The sequence below is a fragment of the Pleurodeles waltl genome, chromosome 5 (assembly GCF_031143425.1).
Source record: "Pleurodeles waltl isolate 20211129_DDA chromosome 5, aPleWal1.hap1.20221129, whole genome shotgun sequence".
Classification (NCBI taxonomy): domain Eukaryota; kingdom Metazoa; phylum Chordata; class Amphibia; order Caudata; family Salamandridae; genus Pleurodeles; species Pleurodeles waltl.
The window spans coordinates 786,288,499-786,313,785 of NC_090444.1; the positions used below are offsets into that span (position 1 = coordinate 786,288,499).

Here is a 25,287-nt window from a genome sequence, read left to right on the forward strand (position 1 = left end):
ATCCAGACTCACCAAAACTAAATCCTTGTCATCTACAAGTGGATCTGAGTTCCACCATACACATCTCTGAAGGGCCTTTCTTCAATAATCCACAAGAAGAGAAAGCTTCAACCTCAGGAACTCAATTGAATACCTCCGCCTCTGAATACAGATCCCTAAATGCCTGTGCCATATTAAAAGCAAAAAATAAACAAACTCGAAGGTAAGGAGGCTATAAATGAGAACATACTGCCCTCACAAAATACTCACAACCAACTGGATCAAAATGCTGTATGGCATATCTTTTTTAAGACCTCACAACTACTGCTCGATGCCCTGTCTTATCAGTCCTTTAAAATGGGTATCCAGGTGGACTTACTGAACGCTATAGCTAAATCAGTATCAGGGATTGATCAGAAGCTGGCCAACTTAAACAACCTGATAAAGTGAGCTCAGAACCTTGCACAAATGACAATAACAGATTGCACTTGTGAGCCCATAATCAACAAGCTGGCCACACTCCCAGACGCTTTAAATTCAATGATAACAAACCTCAAAGCAAACCTAAATATGAAAAGAGGGGGTGAATTTGTAGCCAAAGAATCCCCTCGGCACAGGCAGGTGGCTGGTCACAACAAAAACATGGGCAACATAGTTAATTGCTGTCCGGAGAAAATGATTGACAAGAAAATAGAATCCCCTGAAGAACCAGGGTGTGGTCAGGAATGAGCATGGAAGGAAAATGCATGCTCAATAAAATTCCCTGAGAAGAAGAAAGGACGTCTGTCTGAGATTCAAATAAATACACTTCCTCCTCCCTACCCAAATCTTTCGGGCACCTGCTATGCTTAGAAAAGCCACCTACAAAAAGACAAAAGAAATTACAATGAAAAGCAAGGTATAAAATAAGGTTTGTCTCAATAGACCCTCCCGCTACAAAGACGAGCCCCTCTTCAACTCTGGACATAAGTAATGGTATGTCAATGTCCTATGACCCCATTAGAAAAAAAAGAGCATCCCAACAGCGAATAAACTGTTCCCACTATTCAACACTCAAATGAGGGCCGTATTCTCTAAACCCATAGGGGCAAAATGAACCATACGCCAATGAGGAGATTATAAAAAGTAACGACCGCCGAGTTTTGCCAATCCCAAACGATATTGGCCAAACCAAGCAGGAATAACAGATCATCAAACTACATCAGTGGGAGGTGGAAGCTGAATCGAATATTAGTCCCGTAACTTACAGGAGGTCATTTGATGAAGGGGACATAACAATTACAGTTGTTAATTCTGAATATGCTAAGCGTCAGGGGGCTCAAACAGGGGCCCAAACGGCTCAGCTTGAGCTAACAAAAAGGAAGAGCGCCCAGACCACTCTCGGAGGGAGAGTTCCCAAAAAGATCAGCTGCAAGACAAATTGTTGCAAATTCAGGATGGTAAGATAGAGTTTCTCCACCACAGATACAGGTAACAAAACACAAAGGGACAACCCAAACGGGAGAACAGGAGGACCCTTTAAGAAGTCCCAACTATATCCCATCTACAGACTGCAAACAATTAATTCTGGAACCACAATATCAATCTAGGGGCCCACATGATATTTTAAATCGAGGAAACATATTAAAACTGTTACAAGCTATTCCGGCTCTAAAATATATAAAGCCTACTGATATTGTTTCTATAGAATTTCTACCGCTGGCCAAAAATAATGAAGGAAGATTCAACAAATCAACCCTGGTAACTTGGAAGACATCACAAGTGGTTAGAAGAGTTGCTAAAGAAAAAATCTCCTTCCTAAAATGGGGAATTAAATTCAGCATACCCAAACAAACAGGCTATCCCGACCCTCTAGAGGACCAAAACAATATGCCTAACCTAACCAAATCAAAAGAGTTAAATAAACCTTTTTCAGTTCTTAGATCTGCAATTGAAAAAAATGATGATCACTACACGCGGCACAAAGCATCTAAAACGCACCTATCACCGCAGCTAGATCTAGGTTGGATGTAGGAAGTAATCAGTTTAGAAAATCGTCAGTGACTTCCGAATAGCAGGCACACTATGGGTTCGTAACTCCTTATTATAAACCCTTCCAAGTTTGCTCTTGGAATATGAACAGGGTTAGATCAAATATCCAACAAAAAGATCTGACAAGCTTATTAAAAAAAAATCAAATTATCTTTCTGCAGGAGACTTGGGCTACCAACCCATTCACAATTGACAGATTTATGTTTTTTTTCTCCCCAGCAATTAGGGAGAAAAGGTTTGGCCATCCAAAGGGGGGATTAGCAATCTTTATTTCATCAGGGTTAAATATATCATGCACACTGTTATATGAGGAAAACAAAGAGTTTCTGCTAGTGAAGCTAGGTGGATGGCATAAAGAACTCTCCAGCCCACTCTTGTTAATTAATGTCTACATCCATCCAGATGCACGATCCAAGAAACACATATCCTCCAAACTGATAGATACAATATTAACTGCTCATCAGGATTTAGGATCCCCTGAGTTTCTAATAGCTGGGGACTTCAATTTGAAATTACTAAATCCCTTTGAAAGGGATGCCCAAACAGACTTACAAGGTCATCTGTGGGCAGTACCACAGCAGTCCCTGGGGTCAATAGTGCGAGGCAAACCTGATACAACACCACTTTCCTTAGTAAATGATGTTGAGGCCCTTGGGCTCAGACTCCTAAATGGGAGGTTTCCATAAGATACTCTGCCGGCAACCACCTGCGATATCACTGGAACTCAAGCAACAATGGATTACACTGTGGCCTCTTTATTTCTACTTACTCTAATTACTAAGTATCATCTCATAAAATCAGATTAAGAGTGACCATGGTCAACAATGCATGGAGATTTGATGTGGCTTTCCTATATTTAATCCTGCACCAACTGCACCAAGGGATGTCACTACAACGAACTATAAGAACTTCGATGGAGTGAAAAATCAATGGAGTCCATTGGAGAACAGTCAATGGTGATATTTGACCAATGCTATAATGATATATCCAGTGACTCAATAACCACCTGGTCGACATTCCTGGACAGATTTGCAGTTGGCCTCCTTACAGATAGACCACAAAAGAACTATCAAAACCAGGGGCGAGCTAAAACAAATAAGAACATAAAAAATGTCAGTGTACATGATCAAATTAAGAAGACTCCTAAGACTATATAAGACAAATCCAACTGACTGTCTTATTAAGGCTGATCTAAAAAATATAAACAATATCTATCGGAAACAAATATGGGATTATAAACGACAGAAAAATCATGACTTTTGGGCAAAGGCTTTATTTCTAAGCAAAAAAAAAAAGGCACAGGGATTTTGGAAATTGGTGAATGATCTGAACAAAGCTCCAATGACCTTGACTAGCTCCAATATTTCGGAATCCTCATGGTCTGATTATTTAATTCACCACTTTGGCGAAAATAAGAGAGTCATCTAAACCTCAGACGAGACAACAAATGAGTCAAGCCCAGAAGGAGTTATATTAGAGCCCCCTATTCTTCAAAAGGAACCTGCAAATTTAATATTCTCAACGTCGGAAATCGTGAACTTAATAAAGAATGGCAGACGTGGGGGTTCCCCAGGTTCAAATGGGATCCCAAATTCACTGTTCAAAATGAACCCAGCTTTTTGGGGTGAAAAACTGGTCTCGACTTACAACCACTGCACAGAACTAGGAAGTATTCCAAAATCTTGAGGGGGCTATAATCCATCCAATATTTAAAGGAGGTAGTAAATCTCATCCTGAGAATTACTAATTGATTACCTTAATGGACGTAAAGACTAAATATTATGCTGGGCTACTATTGGAGCATCTTCGCAGGTGGGAAACCGAGAACAGAATTATTCCCCCAAATCAGACACGCTTTGCAAAGGGCCCCCGAACGGCCACAAACATTCTAACTCTCCCCATTGTCATTGACAAATGCAAACAAAAAAATCAACCCTTGTATCTGTGCTTTGTACTGTAGACTTCAAATCAGCTTTTGATTTGGTACAGCAAGGTCTTCTATGGGAAAAATTAACCTCCTGGGGAATACCGGAGAACCTACTAAAAGCTATTCAGCAGTTATACACAGATACATGGATCAGAGTTAAGATAGGGGATGGATCCTTCGTTTCAAGGGAAATTGAGGCAAAACAAGGTCTGAAATAGGGTTGCGTGCTGGTGCCGTATCTTTTTAATCTCTTGCTATCAGATCTGACCTTGAAGCTCAATAAGGTGAATGCGCACTCCCCCAAGGTTAGTGATATGCTTATTTCCAGTTTGCTATACGCTGATGATGTAGTACATCTGAGTCAAACTAAAGTAGGACTACGACGGCTCATTGTCAAGTTATTTGAATATGCCGAACAGAAGGGAATGGAAATTAATCCGAAAAAAACCAAAGTGATGGAAATCAGAAAAAAAATCTCTAGAGTTAAAAAATGGCACACACAAAGGGGAGTATTGGAACAAGTAAATCAGTATAGATATCTGGGCGTACTATTTGATGAACGGGGTTCTTTTCTCCCTCAGAAGCAAGATCTATATAGAAAAGGAAATGTTCTACTGCTTGCCTTTCGCACTCTGAAAAAGTTGCTTAGCGGCCCTAGCTACCGTCCCTTGCTGCAAGTTGTTGCAGCTAAACTAAATTTGACAATAGGGTACGGTAGTGAAACCCTGCATGGACAAGATGCCACTATCCTAAATGGAATGATTGGAAAAGTATTTAGGTCTCTTTTCCAGTTACCAGGGCATACCTCCCAAGCACAAATTAGGCTGGAGTTTGGATACTTAAACCGTGTATAGCAAGGCAATCCAGCTACATCAAAACCTGGAAGCACAGTTAACAAAAGGAAATCAGCTTTGCCAAGCACTCTGGAAGGAGATCAGTTCAAATCCTACAGCCAAATCTAGATAGTACTTAGATCAGGCATTAGAAGACTTGGAAGTATGGGAACTATGGAACTCAAATTTCTCCTACTATGCTTTCAAAAAAATCTTAAACCGAATAGGGAAGAAAGATCGGTACTTATGGATAAGAGCCTATTAGCTACCAGATTGCACTCCTGGATGGTAATAAATGAGTACACACTCCTAAAATATCAGCCATATCTGGAGGTTGGGTGGTCAAAAGCAGGCAAGAATCTTTGTATTAAACATCGATTTGGCATTATTCCTGGTGGTGCCCATCTAGCCCCATGGGAACGCACTGCAACAATTCCTCAGTGTAGGCGGTGCGGCTGTCGACTGGAAGATATATCCCACCTGATCTGTATCTGTAACGACCTACGAAATGAGCGGAAGATTCTATTAAAGGTAGCATTCAATCAAAGGGGAATACAGTCCTGTAGACAAGCGGTAATCACCTGCTTTAAACCTTATGACTTTGCCCTGAATGCCAAATTTACAAAGTTTTTATGTCTGATATCTAAATAATTATTACAAGTTCCTAATTAGTATAAACATAATATATGTACCTGCATGTACAGTATCTACGAAAGTATTTTTAGCTCTTCCGAGTATCAATCGAATTGTAAATAAAAATGTAAACACCAAAGAAGACATTTTAGACTGGAATGGAAAGTTTTGATCTGATTTTTATCTGCATGGGAGGAGAAGTATAATTTAAAAATATTTGATGCATTGGTTATTATTAACTACGCATTTAAATAAACTTGACTTGACTTGACATACAGTAATACAGTGACACCACCACAAAAAGTACTCCACACCAGTTTAAAAAAATAGATATTTAGCTGAATAAAATAAGACCAAAATGACAAGAATTAAATACGCACAAGTCAAGATATAAGTTTTTAGAGCTTTAGATAAGAGTTAATCCATAGGAATCAATGGATGAATCTTTTTAGCACAAAGTACATGTGATGCGTCAAAAATAATGACACAGAGGGCTGCAAAGGAGGTGATGCGTTCCTAAGTAAAGAAATGTGCTGATTTTTCCAGTGCGGCGGAAGTGATATGCCGATTCTTTCTTCGTGGGCAAGGTGATGCATCGATTTCCGAGAGAGCAGCCTTGGCTCCTTACTGCGGTGTGGGGATAATTTGACACCCAGGAATGAGGTGTTGAAAATCCAATACATGCTGCGAGGATAAAACAGGCGCTCTGTTGATTCTGTAGATGCTGCAGCAATTTTCCAGCCACGACACTGCAGGTGTTGCATCGATTCCTGCAGGCGTTGCTCGATTTTCCAACTCAGTGGATTTTCTCCCTCTGGTCAGGTCTTTGATATCCCTGAGGTAAGCTCAGTCCAAGCCCTTAGAGATCAATTGTAGGGGAAAGCAAAGTCCCTCCAGGAGAACCAGGGAGCAGCAGGGCAACAAGAAGGAGAGCAGTCCTTCCAGAACAGCCCAGATGAGTCCTTTCGGCAGCATGGCAGTCCTTTTGACAGACTCCAGTTGTAGGTCCGAAAGTGTCTGATTTTAGGGGGTCACAAACCCAGTATATATACCAAAACGTGCCTTGAAGTGGAGGAAACTTTAAAGAGTGGTTTTGGAGTGCACCATTTCCCCTTTCAACCTAATCCTGCCTGCCAGGAGATCTCTGGGGAGTTATTAGTTCTTGTGTGAGGCCATGCCACTAGCCTTTGAAGTGTGAGAGCCCCTCCGCCCTTCCTGCCCAGGAAGACCAATCAGTATGCAGACGAATACAGATGCAGCAGAGTGTCCTGTGTTTATGGGTGGAATGCACAGGGGGAGCTGTCAACCAACACAGACCAGATGTTGATTGGAGACAGGCTGTAATGCACAGAAAGCAGTAAGTGCAGAGAAATATCTAATTTCTAAAAGTGGCATTCCTAAAATAGTAAGGGTAAACCCAACTTCACCAGTAAGTAGGATTTCTCACTACCATTCCAGCCATACCACACATGACAGTGCTACTCCTTTCAGATCAGAAATTATCATTTAAAAATGTATAAGGAAATTTCCAATGCTGGCCGTTGAGAGAAGCAGGCTTCACAATAGTAAAACCATGACTTTGGGAGTTTTTCACTAACAGGACATGTAAAACTTACAAGTACATGTCCTGCCTTTTACTTACTTAGCACCTTGCCTTGTGGGCCATCTAGGGCCTACCTTAGGGCCGACCTATGTGTAATAAAAGAGGAGTTTAAAGCTTGGCAAGTGGTTTTAAATGATACTTGAACTGGCAGCAAAACTGCACACACAGGCCTTGCAATGGCATGCCTGAGACATGGTTAAGGGGCTACTTGTGTGGGTGGCACAATCAGTGCTGCAGGCCCACCAGTAGCATTTAATTTACAAGCCCTGTTCAAATATAGTGCACTTTACTAGGGACTTATATGTAAATTAAATATACCAATTGGGTAGGAGCAAATGTTGACATGTTTAGGGGAGAGAGCACAAGCATTTTTGCACTGGACATCAGTGGTAAAGTGTGCAGAGTCCTATAACCAGCAAATATGAGATTAGGAAAATGGAGGGAGGTAGGCAAAACGTTGGCAGAAGACCACCCAAAGGCCGTTGGGTCTAACCCACCTCTTGCTTCATATGGTCTCCATATGAACACACTGGGATGATCAGGTCATCCAAGGCTTGCCTGTTTCTGTGTGGTAAGATATTAGGTCAGTAGGTCACCAGCTCTCTTCACACACACACATCGCTGGATGTCAGCTTATGCAGTGTTACTTTAAACACGGAAGTCAAGCAATGCAGTGGTAGTAATACTGATGGAGACTGTTCCATCAGATGCCTGGTTTAACAAGGATTGGCAAAGCCAATATATCTCACCTTTGGGGCAATTGGCTTTGGCAGTAGTTTTTAGCGATGTTAAAGAGGAAACAAAAAAAGGTGCTTTGAGGCAGCCACTGTGTCATTTTGTAGGTGCTTGCACCAAGCATGCATGCACCTACAAGAATGGCTGGTGTTTTTTTTTCCTTTTTATTTAACTGATCCAAGTTGAATTGGTGAATAAAAAAAAGGTTGTACAATAAAGCTGGTTGAATGAAAGCAAGAAGGAGAGCAGGGAAAGAAGCAAAACAGAAAGCGCAGGTGGGTGGAAGCATCTCACGGGGTGGGGTTGGAAGCAATAAGGAGGGAACAGGAGAAGTACATAAAATGGGCAAGAAAGAGGTACATGGAGCGCTGAGGAACAGAAGATCGGAGAGAGCACAATGTGGAATGGGCAGAAGCACATGGGCAAGAGCAACACAGAGCATCATGGAAGGGTGAAGGGAATTACATGAGGAAGACAGCGGGAAAACACATGCACTCTCATTAGTGTTTAACACAATAGAACAAAGGAGTGCCTGAAAAGTAAACAGTGGTAGTACACAGTAATGAGGTCTTGCTCCATGGCACCGAAAAACCCAAGAAGAGGAAGGAAAGCCCACAAAACTTGAGAGAAGTGGAAGCCCCACTCAAATAATAAACACAGTTCTCGCCAGGGTGAACCAGAAAAACTCACTAAATTAACCTGTGCTTAACTCTCCCGTAGCGTGCCACATGCGCATTCCATCTTAACTGAGAGGCTGTGTGTAAAGTATTTATGCAGCCCACAAACAGTAATATTGTGAAACACAGCACAAGAAAAATCCCACATCAACTCAGAAAAATGGAATAAATGATAATAAACAAAGTGACACCAAAAAGAATAAAGGGCTGATTTAGTGTTTGGCGGAAGGGTTACTCCTTCACAACTGTGACGGATATCCCATCAGCCGAAATGTAAATCCCTTAGGTCATAATGGGATTTATATTTTGGCGGATGGGATATTTCTCCTCATTATGATGAAGGAACCTCTCTGCCAAACTCTAAATCAAGCCCTAAATCCAAAAAGTAGAACCAAAATCGAGATTTTTTAAAAGTTTGTAGTGAAAAATAGCACCAAAAAGATAAAAGTTTAACATAGGGTATCTGTTCACGCAAGACAAGGTCAAAATCAAAAGTTAAGTCTGACCTTGATAGAGTATGGATCAGAAGCAAGGGATGATTTGGGTCCAGTCTTGGCTTATCTTTAGAATTGGAAGAAATTTCATAAAAAGTTCTAAAGAAGTTAGAGTCTCAGAGGGACAAGGCAGCAACCTGTATCCAAGGACGTGTCGATGATGATCGAGGTCCGCTGGATGAGGTCTCAGTGAAGCTGTTGACGAAGGTGGGAAAAGTCCTGAGTGGAAGAAGCTGAATTTCTTGGCAGGGTAGGTTGTTGTCATCGATTACATGCTGGTCGTCGTTAAGCCCGGTGGAGCTTTCTACCTTCAGACTTATATGATTTTCTGGAGCTCTAATTCACCCAGCAGAGGAGGCTGTAGCCGAAGACGGCTCTAGGACGCCAGCTACAGCTGCCAGCAGGCCCCGCTGAAAAGGTTTTGCAGCTGTGTAGAAGAACGCAGCAAGAATTACAGTGAAATCAGGCCAAACAGCTATGTGCCTTTGGCATATCAGCTGGCAGGTAGACCCCAGTGTTCTGTCGGTTCTCACAGCAATTTTTCATGCAAAATTCCCAACTTTTCAAGTTAGGCAGGAGCAACACCACAAATGCCACATCTGAGGGGGGGCAGAACCGGGGTAGCCCCACATGATGGTTCAGAATCACTCAAGCAGAGGCCATCAGCCTCTGGAGCTTGTTGTGTCCCTGTAGCTCACACAGGAGGCCTGCCAGCTAGTCCTTGGACTCACTTTGTTTGACCTGGGTTCAAAGTGCAGGTCCAGGCTTCCATCTTGAGGCAGAAGGGAGGTCTTTCAAGCAGTAGAACTGCAGGGCAGTCCTTCTTCTGAGTATTCCATGGGTCCAGAAGTGATCTGAGTACGGGTTCTGGGGGTCCTATATTCATACCTGGTGCCAGCCTTTGTGTGGGAGGGCGTTAGACCTGGTATCCTTAGGGTGGTGTTATCACAGACTTTTTGCCTTTCACCTCCTGTTTTTGCTGTATCTTTTTGTTGGCCTTAGGACTCTGAGCACTTCACCACTGCTAACCAGTGTGAACGTGTACGTTTTTCTCCCCTAAACATGGGAACATTGGTGTATCCACAATTGGCATATTTAATTTATTTGTAAGTCCCTTGTAAAGTGGTATACCATAAACCCAGGGCCTGTAAATGAAATGCTACTAGTGGGCTTGCAGTACTGCTTGTGCCACCCACTCAAGAAGCCCTGTAATCATGTCTCAGGCCTGCCATTTCAGAGCCTGTGTGTGCAGTTTCACCGCCACTTCGACTTGGCATTTTAAGCTTTTTTCCAGGCCTTAAACTCTCCTTTTCTTACATATAAGTCGCCCCTAAGGTAGGCCCTAGGTAGGTCATAGGGCAGTGTGCCATGGAGGTAAAAGGCAGGACATGTATTGGTAGTGACAAACAGCCTATTTCGTTTTTCAATACTGTGAGGCCAGCTCCTCTCATAGGCTAGCATTGGGAGTGCGCAATATACCTTTAAACTGTAATTCCTGATCAGAAAGGAGTAAATTTGTCATTTTTCATATCTTTGGAATGGTAATGATTATCCTTTTTTTACTGGTAAAGTCGGATTTAACCTTACAATTTTAGAAATGACACTTTTAGAAAGTGCAGAAAGAAGATGCTGAAACCGGTCCCAGAATGCTTGTTTCTAGTCCAGGGAGGGACCTGGCTTGGCAATTCGGGCTGGATTGTTACCATGGGGAGCAGGGGCAAGACTGATTTGCATATGGCTGGGTCCAAACTGGAATAGCTTGGTTAGCAAAAAAACGCTGGATTGAGGCCCAGATCTCTGCACTGGTAGTGAATGCTTGACATTGTTCAGCATTCCGCCCGTCACTTGTTCCATTTGCTTTTAGAAAGTGGGCATTTCTCTGCTCTTACTGCTGTATGTGCCTGTCAGCCTGTCTCCAATACATGTCTGGACTGGGCTGGGTGACAGCTACCTTTGTGCATTCTCTCCAGAACGCTACAACACAGGATACTGAACAGTATCTTCAAACATCTTCATACTGATGGGCCTTCCTGGGCAGGGAGGATGGGATGGATCCACACTTAAAATTCAAAGAGTAGTGGCCTAGCCCCACCCAAAGAACTGATTAACCCCCACTGATGGCCTGGCAGACAGGGCTGGGTTGAAAGGGATTCTTGTGCATTTCAGAGAGTTCCTCTAAAGTCACCCCCACATCAAAGGCATTTTGGGGTGTAAGTAGTGGGTCTCTGACCCCTCAAATCAGATCATTACTGGACGTGGGGAAACTCTGCTGGAGTAAAGCCTGCTGTGCTGGAAGGACTGCCACTCTACCTGGACTGACTGTTCCACCAGCTTCTATGCACTGCTGAGCTGACCAGCACCCTGCTGATCTCTGCCATGCAGAGGACAAGGACAGAACCATCTTGCTGAACTAGAGTGTCTCCAAGGGCTTGCTGGCTTGCCCCCTGTTCATTTGCAATCCCAGGGACATCAAAGACTGGATTAAACTCTCCTGGTGTTGCTGGCCTCTGCCATCTGTGAGTCCTACCCTTGCCTGAGGTACCCCTGTCCAGCCCTGGTCCTCAGACATGGGTTCTGCAGCTAATCACTGCAAAAAACGACCCAGTCCCTTGGGTGTATGTAAAATTTTGCCACATTAAGTCTTCAACGCGATGCAGAGGGTGCTCAACAACGTCTGATCTGCAGTTTGTGCGTCTCTACGATGACGCATTGCATTCATCCTTACAGGGCCCAGCGACAATGCAGTAACCCATCTGTGTGGAAAATACAGACATATCGTGGCCTCAGTGTCAACGCTTTGCTCCATACAAGGTACTGCCTCTCTGAATCCTGCGTGGGTTTTTTAGCAGGGCCTACCCTTCATTGTGATTAATCTAAACTTGGGATTTGTACTGGTCCCCAGCAACCTTAAGTAACCTTTTGACCGCTAGTGACTTTTAAGCACTATTAATCTTAAACAATTCATTTCTTGACTTCTGCTGTTGGATTTTTGTCATTTTGGACTTGCTCTACTAATATTCTATATTATTCTAAACTGGTGTGGAGTCTTTTTGTGGTGTTTTCATTGTGTTACTGTGTGTGTGTGTTCCACAAATATTTTACACATTGCCTCATACGTTAAGCCTGACTGCTCTCTGCCAAGCTGCCAAAGATGAGCACAGGTTAATTTAGAGAGTTTAACTTACTTATCCTGGCTAGGATTGCAGCCCCTACTTGGACAGGATGCATTCCTCTGCCAACTAGAGACCCAATTTCTAACACCCAGTCCGACCCCCACCTCTGGTTCTGGGAAATTCCAAACTGTCTGGGGTTCCCAAAAGCTGACATCATTTTCTTTTTGTGTGTGTTAGAGTAAAAGCCCTTCAAAGTGTAAGTGGGGCAGGGTACATCTCCACCCCAGTTATTGTGGCAGGATCGCCCACCCTGCACACACAAAGTCCCCTTTGTGTTGCTGTCTAGGAGGGATACACAACTACCAATAGCAGAGCCATTCATAGTCATGTGACCCAGGGCACTAGCAGAAGGCACAGCTGGTTAGGACAAGAAAATGCCAACCTTGTAAAAGTTGCATTTTTTAGAATTGTGACTTAAAATACAACTTTACTATTAAAGAGGATTGTGCTTTTAATGAGAATTAATTTGAATCTAAAAAGCATATCTCTATCTGCTCCCAATCCAAAGTTAGCACATATTAAAAATAAAAGGTAATTGGGAGAGATAGACCTTACTACAGTGAAAAACAATTTTAGGAGTTTTTCACTGTCAGGAGATGTAAAACGTGAGTACACATGTCATACATTTTAAATACCATGCCCAGGAGCTGTTAGGACCTGCCTCTGGGGTGACTTGTAAGTACTGAAAAGGAACGTTTTTGCCTGGTAAAAGTTTTTTTTTCCCAGGTCGAAATGGCAGTTTAGAACTGCACTACAGACGGCAGTGGAGGCTTGAGGCATGTCTCAAAGTGCTACTTAAGTTGATGGCAAAATGAGTGCTGCAGGCCCACTAGCAGCATTTAAAATAAAGGCCCTGGGTACATATAGTACAGTTTACCTAGGGACGTGCAAGTAAATTAAATGTGCTGATTAGGTGTAGTCCAATTTTACCATGTTTTAGGGACAGGGAAGAAACACTTTAGCACAGGGTAGCAGATATAAAGTGCACAGAGTTGTAAAACTAACAAAATGAATTCAGCAAAAAGTAGGAGGGTTGAAGGCAAAATGTTTTGGGGACTGCCAACCAAGCAGATCTGAAAGGGATGAACACTACATTTTCTTAAGCACACGGCACAGTAATAAAAATGTACAAGGCAATCAGATATAAAGTTTATAGAAATGTTAATCTGGTAACTGAGCACACGCCCTTAGATTTACAGCAACATCCTACCATAGAGTTCCTTCTCAACCTTTGCATATTGATTTCCATAGAATAGACAGACAGGTCGATAGATAACTATAGACGACGTGTTACTATTACTTAATCTCAGGTAAGATCTATTTACTCAAGAGTAAACAAATGCAAACCTAGGCCATAACGTTTCATGGAAACAACTATCAATTAATGAGTTGAAAATAGTTGTTATAAAATGAAGAGCTTCTTCAGGAATTGAGAACCTTGTTGAGTGAAAGAGTGGTGGTGGTGTTTAGGACAGAGTGGTTAGGGTGGTGGTGAGGGTGGCAGTTGTCTTGAGGTTGGTTGAGGGTGGTGGTGGGGACAGGGTAGTGGTCAAAGATGGTGGCGGGGTGGTAGGATGATGGGCTGGTCATGGTTAAGGTGATGGTGGTGGTGGTGGGGGTTAGGGTGTTGGTCTGAGTGGAGGTGGTTAGGGGCAGGATTGTGATGGCAGTGGTTAGGGAAGGATAATGGTGGTGGTGGTAGTGGTTAGGGTGGTGGTAGAGTGGTATTGGTGGTAGGGTGGCGAGGGTCTGGTTAGGGTGGTGGTCTTGGCATTGGTGGTTAGGCTGGTGGTGGTTAGGATAGTGTCATAGGGATGGTTAGGTTAGATGGTGGTGGTGATTAGGGTACGTTGGTTGTGGTTAGGGTAGAATGGTGGTGGTGCTTAGGGTGGTAGTGTGGTGGTGGTATACATAGTGGTGGTGATTATGGTGGTGAGAGTGGTGATTAGTGTGGCGCTGATAGTGGTTAGGGTGATGGTAGTTAACGTAAGAAGGTAGTGGTGGTGTTTAGGGTAAAGTGTTGGTGCTGGGTATGGTAGGGCGTTGGTGGTTGGTGTGATGGTCACGTTGGTGGTTGCAGTGGTGAGGGAGTGGTGGTGATTACAATAGATTTAGGATGGTATGATAAGGTGGTATGGTGCCGGTGGTGGTTGGTGGTTAGCGGGTGGTGGGTAGGATGGTGGCAGGGTGGTGTTTGTAAAAGGTGGTGGTGGTATGGGGTGGTGGGGTGGTTGTTGTGGTATTGTGGTGGTTGTTAGGCCTGGTTAGGTGGTGGTGGTCATAGTGGTGGCAAGCTGCTTAGGGTGGTAGTGGTTAGGGTGGTAGGATGAAGTGGCGGTGGTGGTAGGGTGAGACAGTGGTGGTGGTAGGATGGTGGGTTGTAGGGTGGTGTGTGTGTGGGTGGTGTTTGATGTGCCTGCATGTGTCTGAGCTTGTGTCTGTGAGAGAGTTTGTTTAGATGTTTATTCTGCCCTATTTTCTCAAGCAAATATAATCCCAATAAAATGTTTCCAAATGCCTACAAGCAATATTATTTTAACAGGAAAAAGGAAATATGGGGAAAAACAGCTTGAGAGATGGGATAAGTCCCTGTAAACACATCTGGCCTTATTACGAGTTAGGTGGACGGTTTAGGCCGTCTGCCGATCTTCCGATGGGGAGGTTGCTGCCATAGTGGCTACCTCCCTGCCGGGCCCATTATGAGTTTCCTGCTATGTCAGCGGGCAGAATCCTCGTTTTCCGCCCTTTGGCCTAGCGGTAAACAGCCTACAGCATTGCTCCGGCTAGTAATCAAGATAGCGGCAATGCTGTAGGATGCAGGGTGCACCAGCACCCTTGCAATGTTCACTGTCTGCAAGCAGGCAGTAAACATTGCGATGGTGCTGGCCAGGGTGGGGAACCCCTGCACCTGTTCTCTGCCAAACGTTTCATGGCAGTGCTGGCGGAGAACGAGGTCGAAATCCCCAGGGCAGCGCAGCTTGCAGCACTGCCCTGGCAGATTAGGACCACTGCAACCGCCAGGATCTCTGACCCTTACAGTGCTGGCGGTCTCACCGTGGCACGACCGCCGTGGTCAGAATATGACGCTCGGACCGCGCTAGTCTGGCAGTCAAGTGACTGCCAGACCCGTGATGAGATACACTGTGTCTCCAGAAATGGGGTCCGACTTTTTTATTCACCTCAACAATGTCAGAGTGCCCTGCGAGATATGCAGTGTTGCCACAATGTTTTTGTTTGTTTTACACTGTCAAAAGCAAAATAAACCAAGAAATGTTTTTAAAAAATGATGCCAGGTGGGTTTATATCATACAACCTTTACATGTTTATCCTACATCCCAGCATACATCAGCCTGCTTGCAACATGCACTAGCAGCACCTTGAATTGTGGGACCTTTAGCTTCACTTGTACCTTTTCAATGATCAACTCCACATTTGCAGAGACAATGTGCTATTAATTCAAACGGCAATTCTGCCTCAAGGGTCCACATGTTATGTCCCCCCTTGGCAATTACAGGCAGCAGTACTGAATGCCTCACTCAGCCAGTGGCAGTCAGTTTCAGAGATCACACACTAGTTTATTCTTAAATCTCCAAAATATTTGTCATGACTGAATGGATCAGACAGCATATATTATTTCACACATGAAGAGAAGTATTTTTTTATCTTCTTAAGAACTTTATATCCTTTTTGTTCCAAAAACGTGTTTTTAAGAACATATGGAAGTCAGGCTGAGATAGTATGAAAGAACAACTTCTGTATTTTATATCCATAGCGAGTACATATGTTTTTGCTCCTCACTATCACCTTTTATATAACGTTAATGGCAGCGGTGCACTTCAGAGAGCAAGTGCTGTTGTTATTCTAACAGTTGCAGACTTTAATTTGTGGCATTAAAGATGCCACTTTATTTGCAAGTGAATAGTAAACTATTTGACTTGTTACCCTTAACTTTAGACAATTACTCGGGAGCAGACTAAAAAAGCAGTAAACCTGCAGCCCAGAATTACGTCTGAAACAGAGCTCATGTTTACAAAAATGCGGGTAAGCTTATTTTATTACATCATGTTTTATTAATGCAATAAAAGTGTTTCCATGATAAATAAATTACCCAAATTAAAATTAAGTTGAGTAGATATAAGTGTGCTTAGTTTGTTATGTTCATGTTTATGCCCTTAAAAACACTGAATTTGTGCATGTGGAAATCAAACAGGTCACATCATCGTAATTTAAGAGATGCATTCATGATTATAGTGTTACAATTGCATTCAGAGGTATTATTGTGAGATAATTGACTTCATTTTGGTATCCCGGTCTACAGGTGGGAGGACAGTTATCCTACATGCTTAAATCTTTTTAAAGAACATTAACCAAACCGAGTCCTAATCGACCTCATTTGTTTTGCAATTTACTGAGATTCACAAACACACAATTCAATTTCTACTTTAATTTATCCTTATTCTGGCCATCCCAAAAACTTTCTGTGATATTTTTAGAGCTGATTTAATTTTCTGTTCAAACTCCAACAACGTGCATATTTTAGGTGATTTCAATCTTTGGGATGGGGATCTAACTTTGAGGCTTGCTCCTGACGCTGTCTGTTGATGAGACTCATTCTGACTTCTCTGGTAACCAAGTACTTGGTGTCTCTACTTTCAACAAGTGGATATTGCAGAACCAAACATCCTTTTAAAACTTTAGAATCTGGCACAACAAAACCTTCCACTTCATGGTATTATCCTGACTGTTCAATTGCTAAATTCTATTGTAAGAAATTAGAATGACTCGTATTATGCTATTAGCAGCGCCACCTACTTGGAAAAACGCGTTTGTTACCTACAACTCTTTTGCACACTGCTTGCGTGGCTTTTTATCAGAGAGCCATCAAACGCTCTGAATACCAAATGGAAGAGGACTGTAATATCTTTAATAATTGACCTCTGCTAGTTATGTACTTAAGCAGTTATGGCAATGGTCCAGGGGAGGGACAAACATGCAAAGAGGTAGTGAAGCCAGAATCCGCTGACCAAAGAGAAGTAAAGAAATGTGTGTAATAATAAAGCCAACTATTGGTAAGCAATCCCGGGGGACTCTAAACCTCTGTAGGTAAACAAAATGTCTCAGGATGTGACAGCATATGTACTGACTCAGGAGAGACATAAAAATAGTTTCTGTGAGGATCAAATTTATTTTTAACATCCCCACCAATGCCATGTTAGCATGATGCAGTAGCTCAGCTCCAGTTGCCAGAATCATTCTTCAACACATGCCTCACTCCGTCAGTGGCAAAGTAGTCAATTCCAGGGATATCACACCAGAGGTTTATTCTTAAATCTTTAAAATATTTGTCATTACTGAATGGATCAAACAGCATATATTATTTTACACATAAAGAGAGGATTTCTTTATATTCATAAGAACTTTATATCCTTTTTGTTCCAAAGACATGTTTTTAAGAACATATGGTAGTCGGGCTGAGACAGTAAGAAATGGGTGGTCTTAGATTTTTTTTTACCACTAGCCCACTTGTGTAACACTTTTAATGGGGAAAAGAAAAGCAGCAAATAGCCTTTCAGGTCTTTGCCACTCAAAAAAGTTAGTAAGAATGCAGTGGAAAACTGCAGTCCAAAATATTGATAACCTTAGTGAGGAGGTGGAAATTATCCTCAATGCTAATGCCCCTTGCAAAGAACCTTTGATAAAAGGATGGAAGGTGGCAAACATATTCAAGAAAATGCGTAGGGGGACCAAGCCAAGTATAATACCACCAAAATATTTGGCACTTGATATGCTAGACCCTAAAGCCACAGATGCCTGTGCTGACAACCATACTAGTAACCGGCCACAAGTATTAACAAATGTTGAGTGTTCTAACAGGTTCGACCCATTAACGATTGAGTAAACAAATAATCAACCAGAGGACAATTAGAAAGTAGCATTGCCATCGTGGCTACTCCAAGAAGTGTTGAAAAAAATGTTTTCATACCCCAAGAGCTGGAGATTATGGTATTTGTGAATGAAATAGTGGGCAATGAACTGAAACAAATAGTATTTAATGTAACTGAACTGGTGCGTAGTCAACAGCATCGGATCACCGGAAAAATCTAATGATACCAATATGTGAACACTGTATATTGAGACTACATTTGTACATATAGTACAGATTTCTGGGCCACAAAAAGGGAAGCCTGATCATTTCTTGAGGTCCCAAAAGCAGGCCAGTTCAGGGGACTCCCCCAGAGATAGAAAGGGATTTACATCATGCTAAAAGTGCAGATATACCTTACATCCAAGGGAATTTAATGCCAATGTTATTGACCAACCAATAAATTATAGTAATGATCAGTTATAGAGGTCTTCTAGGATTCCCTTTAAAAGAAAGAACAGTGTGTTCATGACAAAAGTCTCAAAGCTTCCTTAGGTTGTCCTTGAGGACAGAGCTTCTTTAAAAAACAAAGGAATGCATTGGATTTGGAATGTTCGCCATTGCTACTCAGATGTCTATGCTGACATTCCTTTTGTAAACAATCACACTGCCCTCTTGGAACCTTGGAACTGTATAGAAATTGAGTTTGCGGGAGACAATTTTGTTGCAGGTTTGATTGTTTTAGATCTTTGTACCATTTCTCCTGTCGGTTCGGAGACTGAATTTAAACTTGACCCTCAAGAACTGGTATCAAGGGACTCAATTTAACAAATACCACCATAGTTACTACACAATAATAGCAAATTGACACCCCCTGACTTCCTTCCAGCACTAAGAGGGGTTGCTGTCATCTATTAACCCTGGAGCTCTACCACAATCTGTACTATCAGCCTGTACTGTAGATCCCTCTATCATTATAGTAATGGAGCCTCCATTACCAGGTAAAAATACGCTGCTGTAGTATCTCCAATAACTCAATTAATCTAAAGATAATATATTTAATTGGTAGTGCTTCCAACATGTTGAATATAAGCCCAGATGATGATCGATGTTCCCACGTGAGAAAACAATGATTAATATCAAAAACAATTATCTCACTACTAAGCTAGAGTCAAAACAAACTAGCAGATCATGACTGGGGACAATTTATAGATGCCCACCATCTATGTCAATTTCAAGAAACATGGGCCACTGCACCTGTCCACAGACTGGGCATTAAATCATATAGCATAGAGGTGCATGATTTTAAGGTGAGTAAATTGTGGGGTGGCATTGTCCTCTAGGTGAAAACTTCTCTAAGGTGTATTCTCAAAATAGTCAATGCTGGTTTTCCCGATATGTTAGCCTTGAGAATGATACCTGAGATTGTATTTATAATCAGATAGGCTGTAAGAGCAGAGTCGCCCACTCTTCGTAGCCTTGATAAATTACTACATTCCCATTGTAACACTCATTAGATCATCATTGTGGGAAATGTTACTACTACATTCGAGGCTTATGGGACCATGAACTCTCTTACAGAATATGAGAATCAGCTCTTGGTAATGTTCGTGGTAACTAAACCTGTTATAAAACATATGCGTGTAGCAGCATTACAATTAGTGGACATAATACTACATCATGCCTTAAGGGCTTATAATGGTTGTTTACCCTCTGACCTCAGTGCCAACCTAGCCCTAGGAGAGGAGAATGTAGGAGTAATATTGATTATATCCTCAAGGGCTTGATTTTATGGGATGAAATGGTAGGAATGTTTGTTCACCAGAGGCTAGATGGTGAACATGATCCCTTAATATTTGAACTTAAAACTAATCAGATTCTGTCAGTCCTGTGCCCTCGTAAGTGGACTCTATTGTGGTTTCTCACAACATATGGAATGTGAAATACGTGAACTTAATTACAAACCAAAACACCATCCAATCATTGTCTATACCTGCAATTCCTGCCTTGAAGTCTTTCACAGAAGTGGGTATTAAACCATTAGCTATTATTGAAACTCAGGGAACCTCTTTTCTTTTAACTAAGGCTGTTCTTTAAAAAGTAAATAAGAGCATGCCATTGAAGCCTCAAGAATGGTTAAACAATGACTGTAAAGCACCTAGGAATGCGCTCATTCCGGCAATCAAAAGTAGAGAGTTAAAGACAGGATAGCTGAATGTAGGCTAGCCTACAAAAAGTATCCAAAGGAGCAAGACAAACTGGGAGATTAAAATCTAGGAAGATCTGTTACATGCTGCCAAGGAAACTAGGGTTTTCTGATGGATACAACTACCTGTGGATTCCTCACCTCATGAATACTCCCATGGCGCCAGCATTCGACGGAAATCTTCTTACTAGTCTCTGCACGTCGACGAGGACGTCACTGTCTCGCACCCGACGCCGTCTGACGTCATACAGGCAATAAGAGGTCCTCGACGACGTGCGGACGTCAGTTCCCTTTTTTCCGTGCATTCGAAACGGTTATCTTCGAGGGAGCAACTGTTACTCTTGCGGTTACAGTGTATATCTTGCTGCGTACTCTTTCTCTGTGGAAATAATGTCGCAGAGAAAGTCTGGATTTAAGCCTTGTCGTGAGTGTGGAGGCAAGATGTCGGTGACGGATCCTCATTCCGATTGCCTTTGGTGTTTGAGCTCCGACCACGACGTCTCGACTTGTGATTCGTGTCAGCACATGAATCCGAAGGCCATTAAAGAACGCGAGGCGAAGCTGTTTATGGCCAAGTCAAAGGAGAAGCATCACAAGAAAAAGTCTTCTCCAAGACATCGGCGTCATCGAGACTCCCGGCGCCGTAGAGAATCTCGGCGTCATTCAAGGGAGGCTCGTTCCAGGTCTCCGGATCGGCGCCGGAGGACATGGGAGGTCAGCCCCACGGTGACGCCGCATCCTTCGACGCCGTTGCTCTCTCCGACGTCTCCAACTTCGCCTGGACAAGCGTCGGTGATTGAGGTATTGGAGCCTCAGGTGTTTTCTCCGGCGCAGACGCCGAGGCCGGCGTCGGGGTCGCCTCCGAGTCAGGCACCCCAGTATCCGGCTTTTCCCACCCCTGGAGCCGATAGTTCCGCATTCTTGAATGCGATGTATGCCATCTTCCAACAGATGGCTCCAGGGGGTGCTCCGGCTGGGCCTTTGGCCTTTTCTTTGGGTGATCCTGCGCCTCTTCGGCCGGCACCCTTTATGCCCTTTCTCCCGTTTGGGAACGTGGGCTCGGCGCCAGTGTCGGCGCCGGTGGCCGCTCCGATGGCTTCGGAGGGATTGGCCCCAGGGATTTCCATCCCGTCGACGTCGAGATTTCGGCCTGTGACTCCGATGGGTCCATCCGTTTCATCTGCTCTTCAGTCGGCGCCGAAGTTACCTGTGGCGCCGGATGCGGCGTCGGTGGCTTCGGAAGATCGGCGCCGATCTCCGACTTCGGCGGAGGTGTTGTCGACTCCGCGGATTGAGCAACGACTGCATTCAAGGAGGCGTGCTCTCCGGGTACTAGAGGAGCAGGAGTACCAACGAGCCCTAGAGGAAGGAGAGCTAGAGGACTCGGGTGATGGGCTGCGTGGACTGGAGTCGGCCAGTGGGCTGGACACTTCCCCTGAGTGGGACCTTTCGTCCCCGGGGGAATATACCGAGGAAGCTGCTTCCTTTCATACAGTGGTATGGAAGGCAGCTAGTTTTTTGGACCTGCCTTTGCCGGTGGTGGAGGCGAAACAAAACCTTTTGACAGAGGTGTTGCATCCGGCCTCAGCCGCGGCGGAGCCTCTATTACCTTTTAATGACGCTCTGCTGGATCCGGTTTTAGAGGTGTGGAAGAAGCCGGCATCTTCCCCAGCAGTTCACAGAGCCGTGGCCAGGAGGTATCGGACGGCTCCAACTGATCCTGGTTTCCTATCTAGGCACCCTACGCCGGAGAGCTTGGTTGTGCAGGCCTCCTGTTCGTCCAAATCAGCGCCTGGTTCTTTCCCGACGGTGCCTGGGGACAGAGACTCAAAAAAGCTAGAGGCGCAGTCGAAGAAGATTTTTTCGTCCTGCAGTCTGGCGTTAAAAGCCACTAATGCGACCTGTATCCTGGGGAGGTATATTCATGCTCTGATGGATGACATCTCCTCTTCGTTTACAGAGCTTCCCCAGGGTCTTTTGGATCTTGTCTCTGATGCCCAGGCTGCTGCGACCCAAATTATCCAGACGGGACTGGATACCACCGACTCGGTAGCCAGAGCAATGGGCACAACTGTGGTGGAAAGGAGACAGGCCTGGCTACGTAACTCGGGCTTTCCGGCAGATGTACAGTCCACATTGTTGGATCTCCCGTTTGATGGGGACAAACTGTTTGGGGCTAAGGCTGATTCGGCCTTGGAACGTTTTAAGGAGAGCAGGGCCACGGCTAAGTCGTTGGGACTCCAAGCTCCTTCTTCCACGGCCTCTTCCAGATTCTTCAGGAGGTTTCGTGGATTTGGGCGTGGCTCTTCCTCCTCTTCCTTTCGGGGAAGATATCAGCAACCTGCCTCTTCCCATCCCTATAGATCTTTTAGGGGGAGGGGTAGGGTCCGCACCAGGGGAGCCTCTCAGCAGCACTCTGCCTCTTCCTCATCCTCTGGCGGGGTGCAGCAGGGGAAGCAGCCTTAGGCTTCCACCATTTCCCACTCACTCCTCTCCTGTAGGGGGAAGATTACAGCATTTTCTCACCAAATGGGAGACTGTTACGTCGGACACTTGGGTTCTCAGTGTTGTGGGAAAAGGCTACACCCTTCCCTTTCGGGAGTTTCCGCCCCTCATCCCGCCCCGCCCTTCGTATTGTTCACAAGAACACCTCCTGTTGCTAGAACAGGAGGTAGAAGTCCTCCTTTTAAAGGGCGCGGTGGAGTTGGTCCCGGAGCAGGAAAGGGGTCAAGGAGTTTACTCAAGGTATTTCCTGATTCCCAAGAAGGATGGTCGTTTGAGACCAATTCTGGACCTGAGGATCTTGAATTGGTTCCTCAAGCAGGAAAAGTTCAAGATGCTGACCCTAGCACAGGTGCTTTTGGCGTTGAACATGGAAGACTGGATGGTGTCAGTCGACTTGCAGGATGCTTACTTTCATATCCCGATACTCAAGTCACACAGGAAGTATCTCCGGTTTGTGGTGGGATCGCAACACTACCAGTTTGCGGTCCTTCCGTTTGGTCTTACTTCAGCACCTCGAGTCTTCACGAAGGTGATGTCGGTGGTTGCGGCAGAGCTCAGAAGGAAGGGGATAGCAGTATTCCCTTACTTGGACGATTGGTTGATCAAAGCCAAGTCCCCGGAGCTTGTGTTGCGTCATCTGCAGTCAACAACCCAGTTGTTGTTCGACCTGGGCTTTTCGGTGAACGAGCCCAAATCTCACCTGGAGCCCTCTCAGCGCCTCCTGTTCATATGGGCAGTACTGGATACGACATTGGGTCGGGCCTTTCCTCCGCCTCAGCGGATTCAAGATATTCAGGATTTGGTTCCAATGTTTCGAAATGGAGCGGTAGTTCCAGTCCTCAAGGTCCTTCGTCTGCTCGGTCTTTTTGCCTCCTGCATTCTGTTGGTCACGCATGCTCGCTGGCACATGAGGGCTCTTCAGTGGTGCCTCCGAAGGCAGTGGTCTCAACACAGAGGGGATCTAGAGGGTACTGTCAAGATCTCCAGAGATGCTGCTGTGGATTTGAAGTGGTGGATTGCAAGCAACAATCTTTCACAAGGAAAACCGTTCCAGCAGTCGCCACCAGTGGCCACAGTCATAACGGATGCTTCCACTCTAGGGTGGGGAGCTCATCTGGGGGATCTGGAGATCAAAGGTCTTTGGTCTCCAGAGGAACAGATTTTTCACATCAATCTGTTAGAGTTACGGGCTGTACGTCTGGCTCTCAAGGCCTTCGTGGTCAGTCGGTACAGGTCCTAACGGACAATACTACCACGATGTGGTACATAAACAAGCAGGGAGGAGTGGGGTCGTACCTTCTCTGCAGAGAAGCTCTTCGACTATGGTCCTGGGCAAAGGACCATCGGATTTGCTTGATAGCAAACCATCTGGCCGGAGTCTTGAACGTGCGTGCGGACAGTCTCAGTCGCCACTTCTCGGCAGACCACGAGTGGCGTCTCCATCCAGATCAAGTCCGTTTAATCTTCCAGAAGTGGGGGTTTCCTCGGGTAGATCTGTTCGCCACTCGAGAGAACGCGCATTGTCCGTTGTTCTGCAGCCTTCAGTATCCGATGCAGGAAGCGTTGGGGGACGCGTTTCATATGATCTGGTGCGGCCAGTTGCTTTACGCGTTTCCTCCCATACCCTTGATTCCTCGAGTATTGAGGAAGATTCGCCAAGACCGGGCTCTAGTAATCGTAATAGCTCCGGATTGGCCAAGGAGGGTGTGGTACTCCGACCTTCTCCAACTCTCAACGTGCCCGCCGCTCCGTCTCCCTTTCAGGGCAGACCTCCTCTCGCAGTCGCAGGGGCAGGTTCTACACCCCAACCTCCAGAGTCTGCACCTACATGCCTGGAGATTGAACGGGGCAACCTGAGTTCCTTCTCTCTCCCGCCTGAGGTAGTGGATGTTATATTAGCGGCCAGGCGACACTCCACTAAATCTATCTACGCTAATAGGTGGTCTAAATTTGTTGCGTGGTGTGGAGAGAGGCAGATTGATCCTTTACAAGCTCATCTATCGGACGTTTTGTCTTTTGCTCTATCTCTGGCGCAGAAAGGTTGTGCAGTGGCTACCATTAAAGGTTATTTATCGGCCTTGTCAGCCTTCATATGTCTTCCAGACCAACCATCTTTATTTAAATCCCCTATTGTTATCAGATTCTTGAAAGGTCTTCTAAATCAATATCCTCCAAAGCCATTCGTTATGCCGCAATGGGATTTGTCCTTAGTCCTGACTTTCCTTATGGGGTCCCCTTTTGAACCTATGCATTCTTGCCCCTTGAGGTATTTGTTTTTAAAAACAGTCTTCCTGATAGCTATAACATCAGCAAGGAGAGTGAGTGAGTTGCAGGCCTTATCAGTAAAACCCCCTTATACAACTTTTTATGGGGATAAGGTGGTGTTGAGGACCAAGGCTGCTTTCCTCCCGAAGGTTGTTTCACCCTTCCATTTGGCTCAGGCAATTACTTTGTCCACGTTCTATCCTCCGCCTCATCCTTCCAAAGAGGAAGAAAGACTGCACCGTCTGGATCCAAAGAGAGCGTTGAGCTTCTTTATCGATAGAACAAAGGATTTCAGGCTGGAGGATCAGCTGTTTATTGGATACGTGGGCAAGAGGAGAGGAAAGGCAGTCCCAAGAGAACACT

At 44.5% G+C, this 25,287-nt stretch overlaps 1 protein-coding gene across 1 annotated transcript in view; it reads left to right on the top strand.

Moving 5' to 3' along the window:
- The window catches only part of LOC138296044 (interaptin-like), a 445,611-nt gene that overhangs the window by 72,347 nt on the left and 347,977 nt on the right, over positions 1–25,287 (top strand). The window contains exon 3 of the mRNA XM_069234803.1: positions 16,048–16,126. Within this exon, the coding sequence (XP_069090904.1) occupies positions 16,048–16,126 (79 nt within the window). The remainder of the gene's footprint in view (positions 1–16,047; positions 16,127–25,287) is intronic.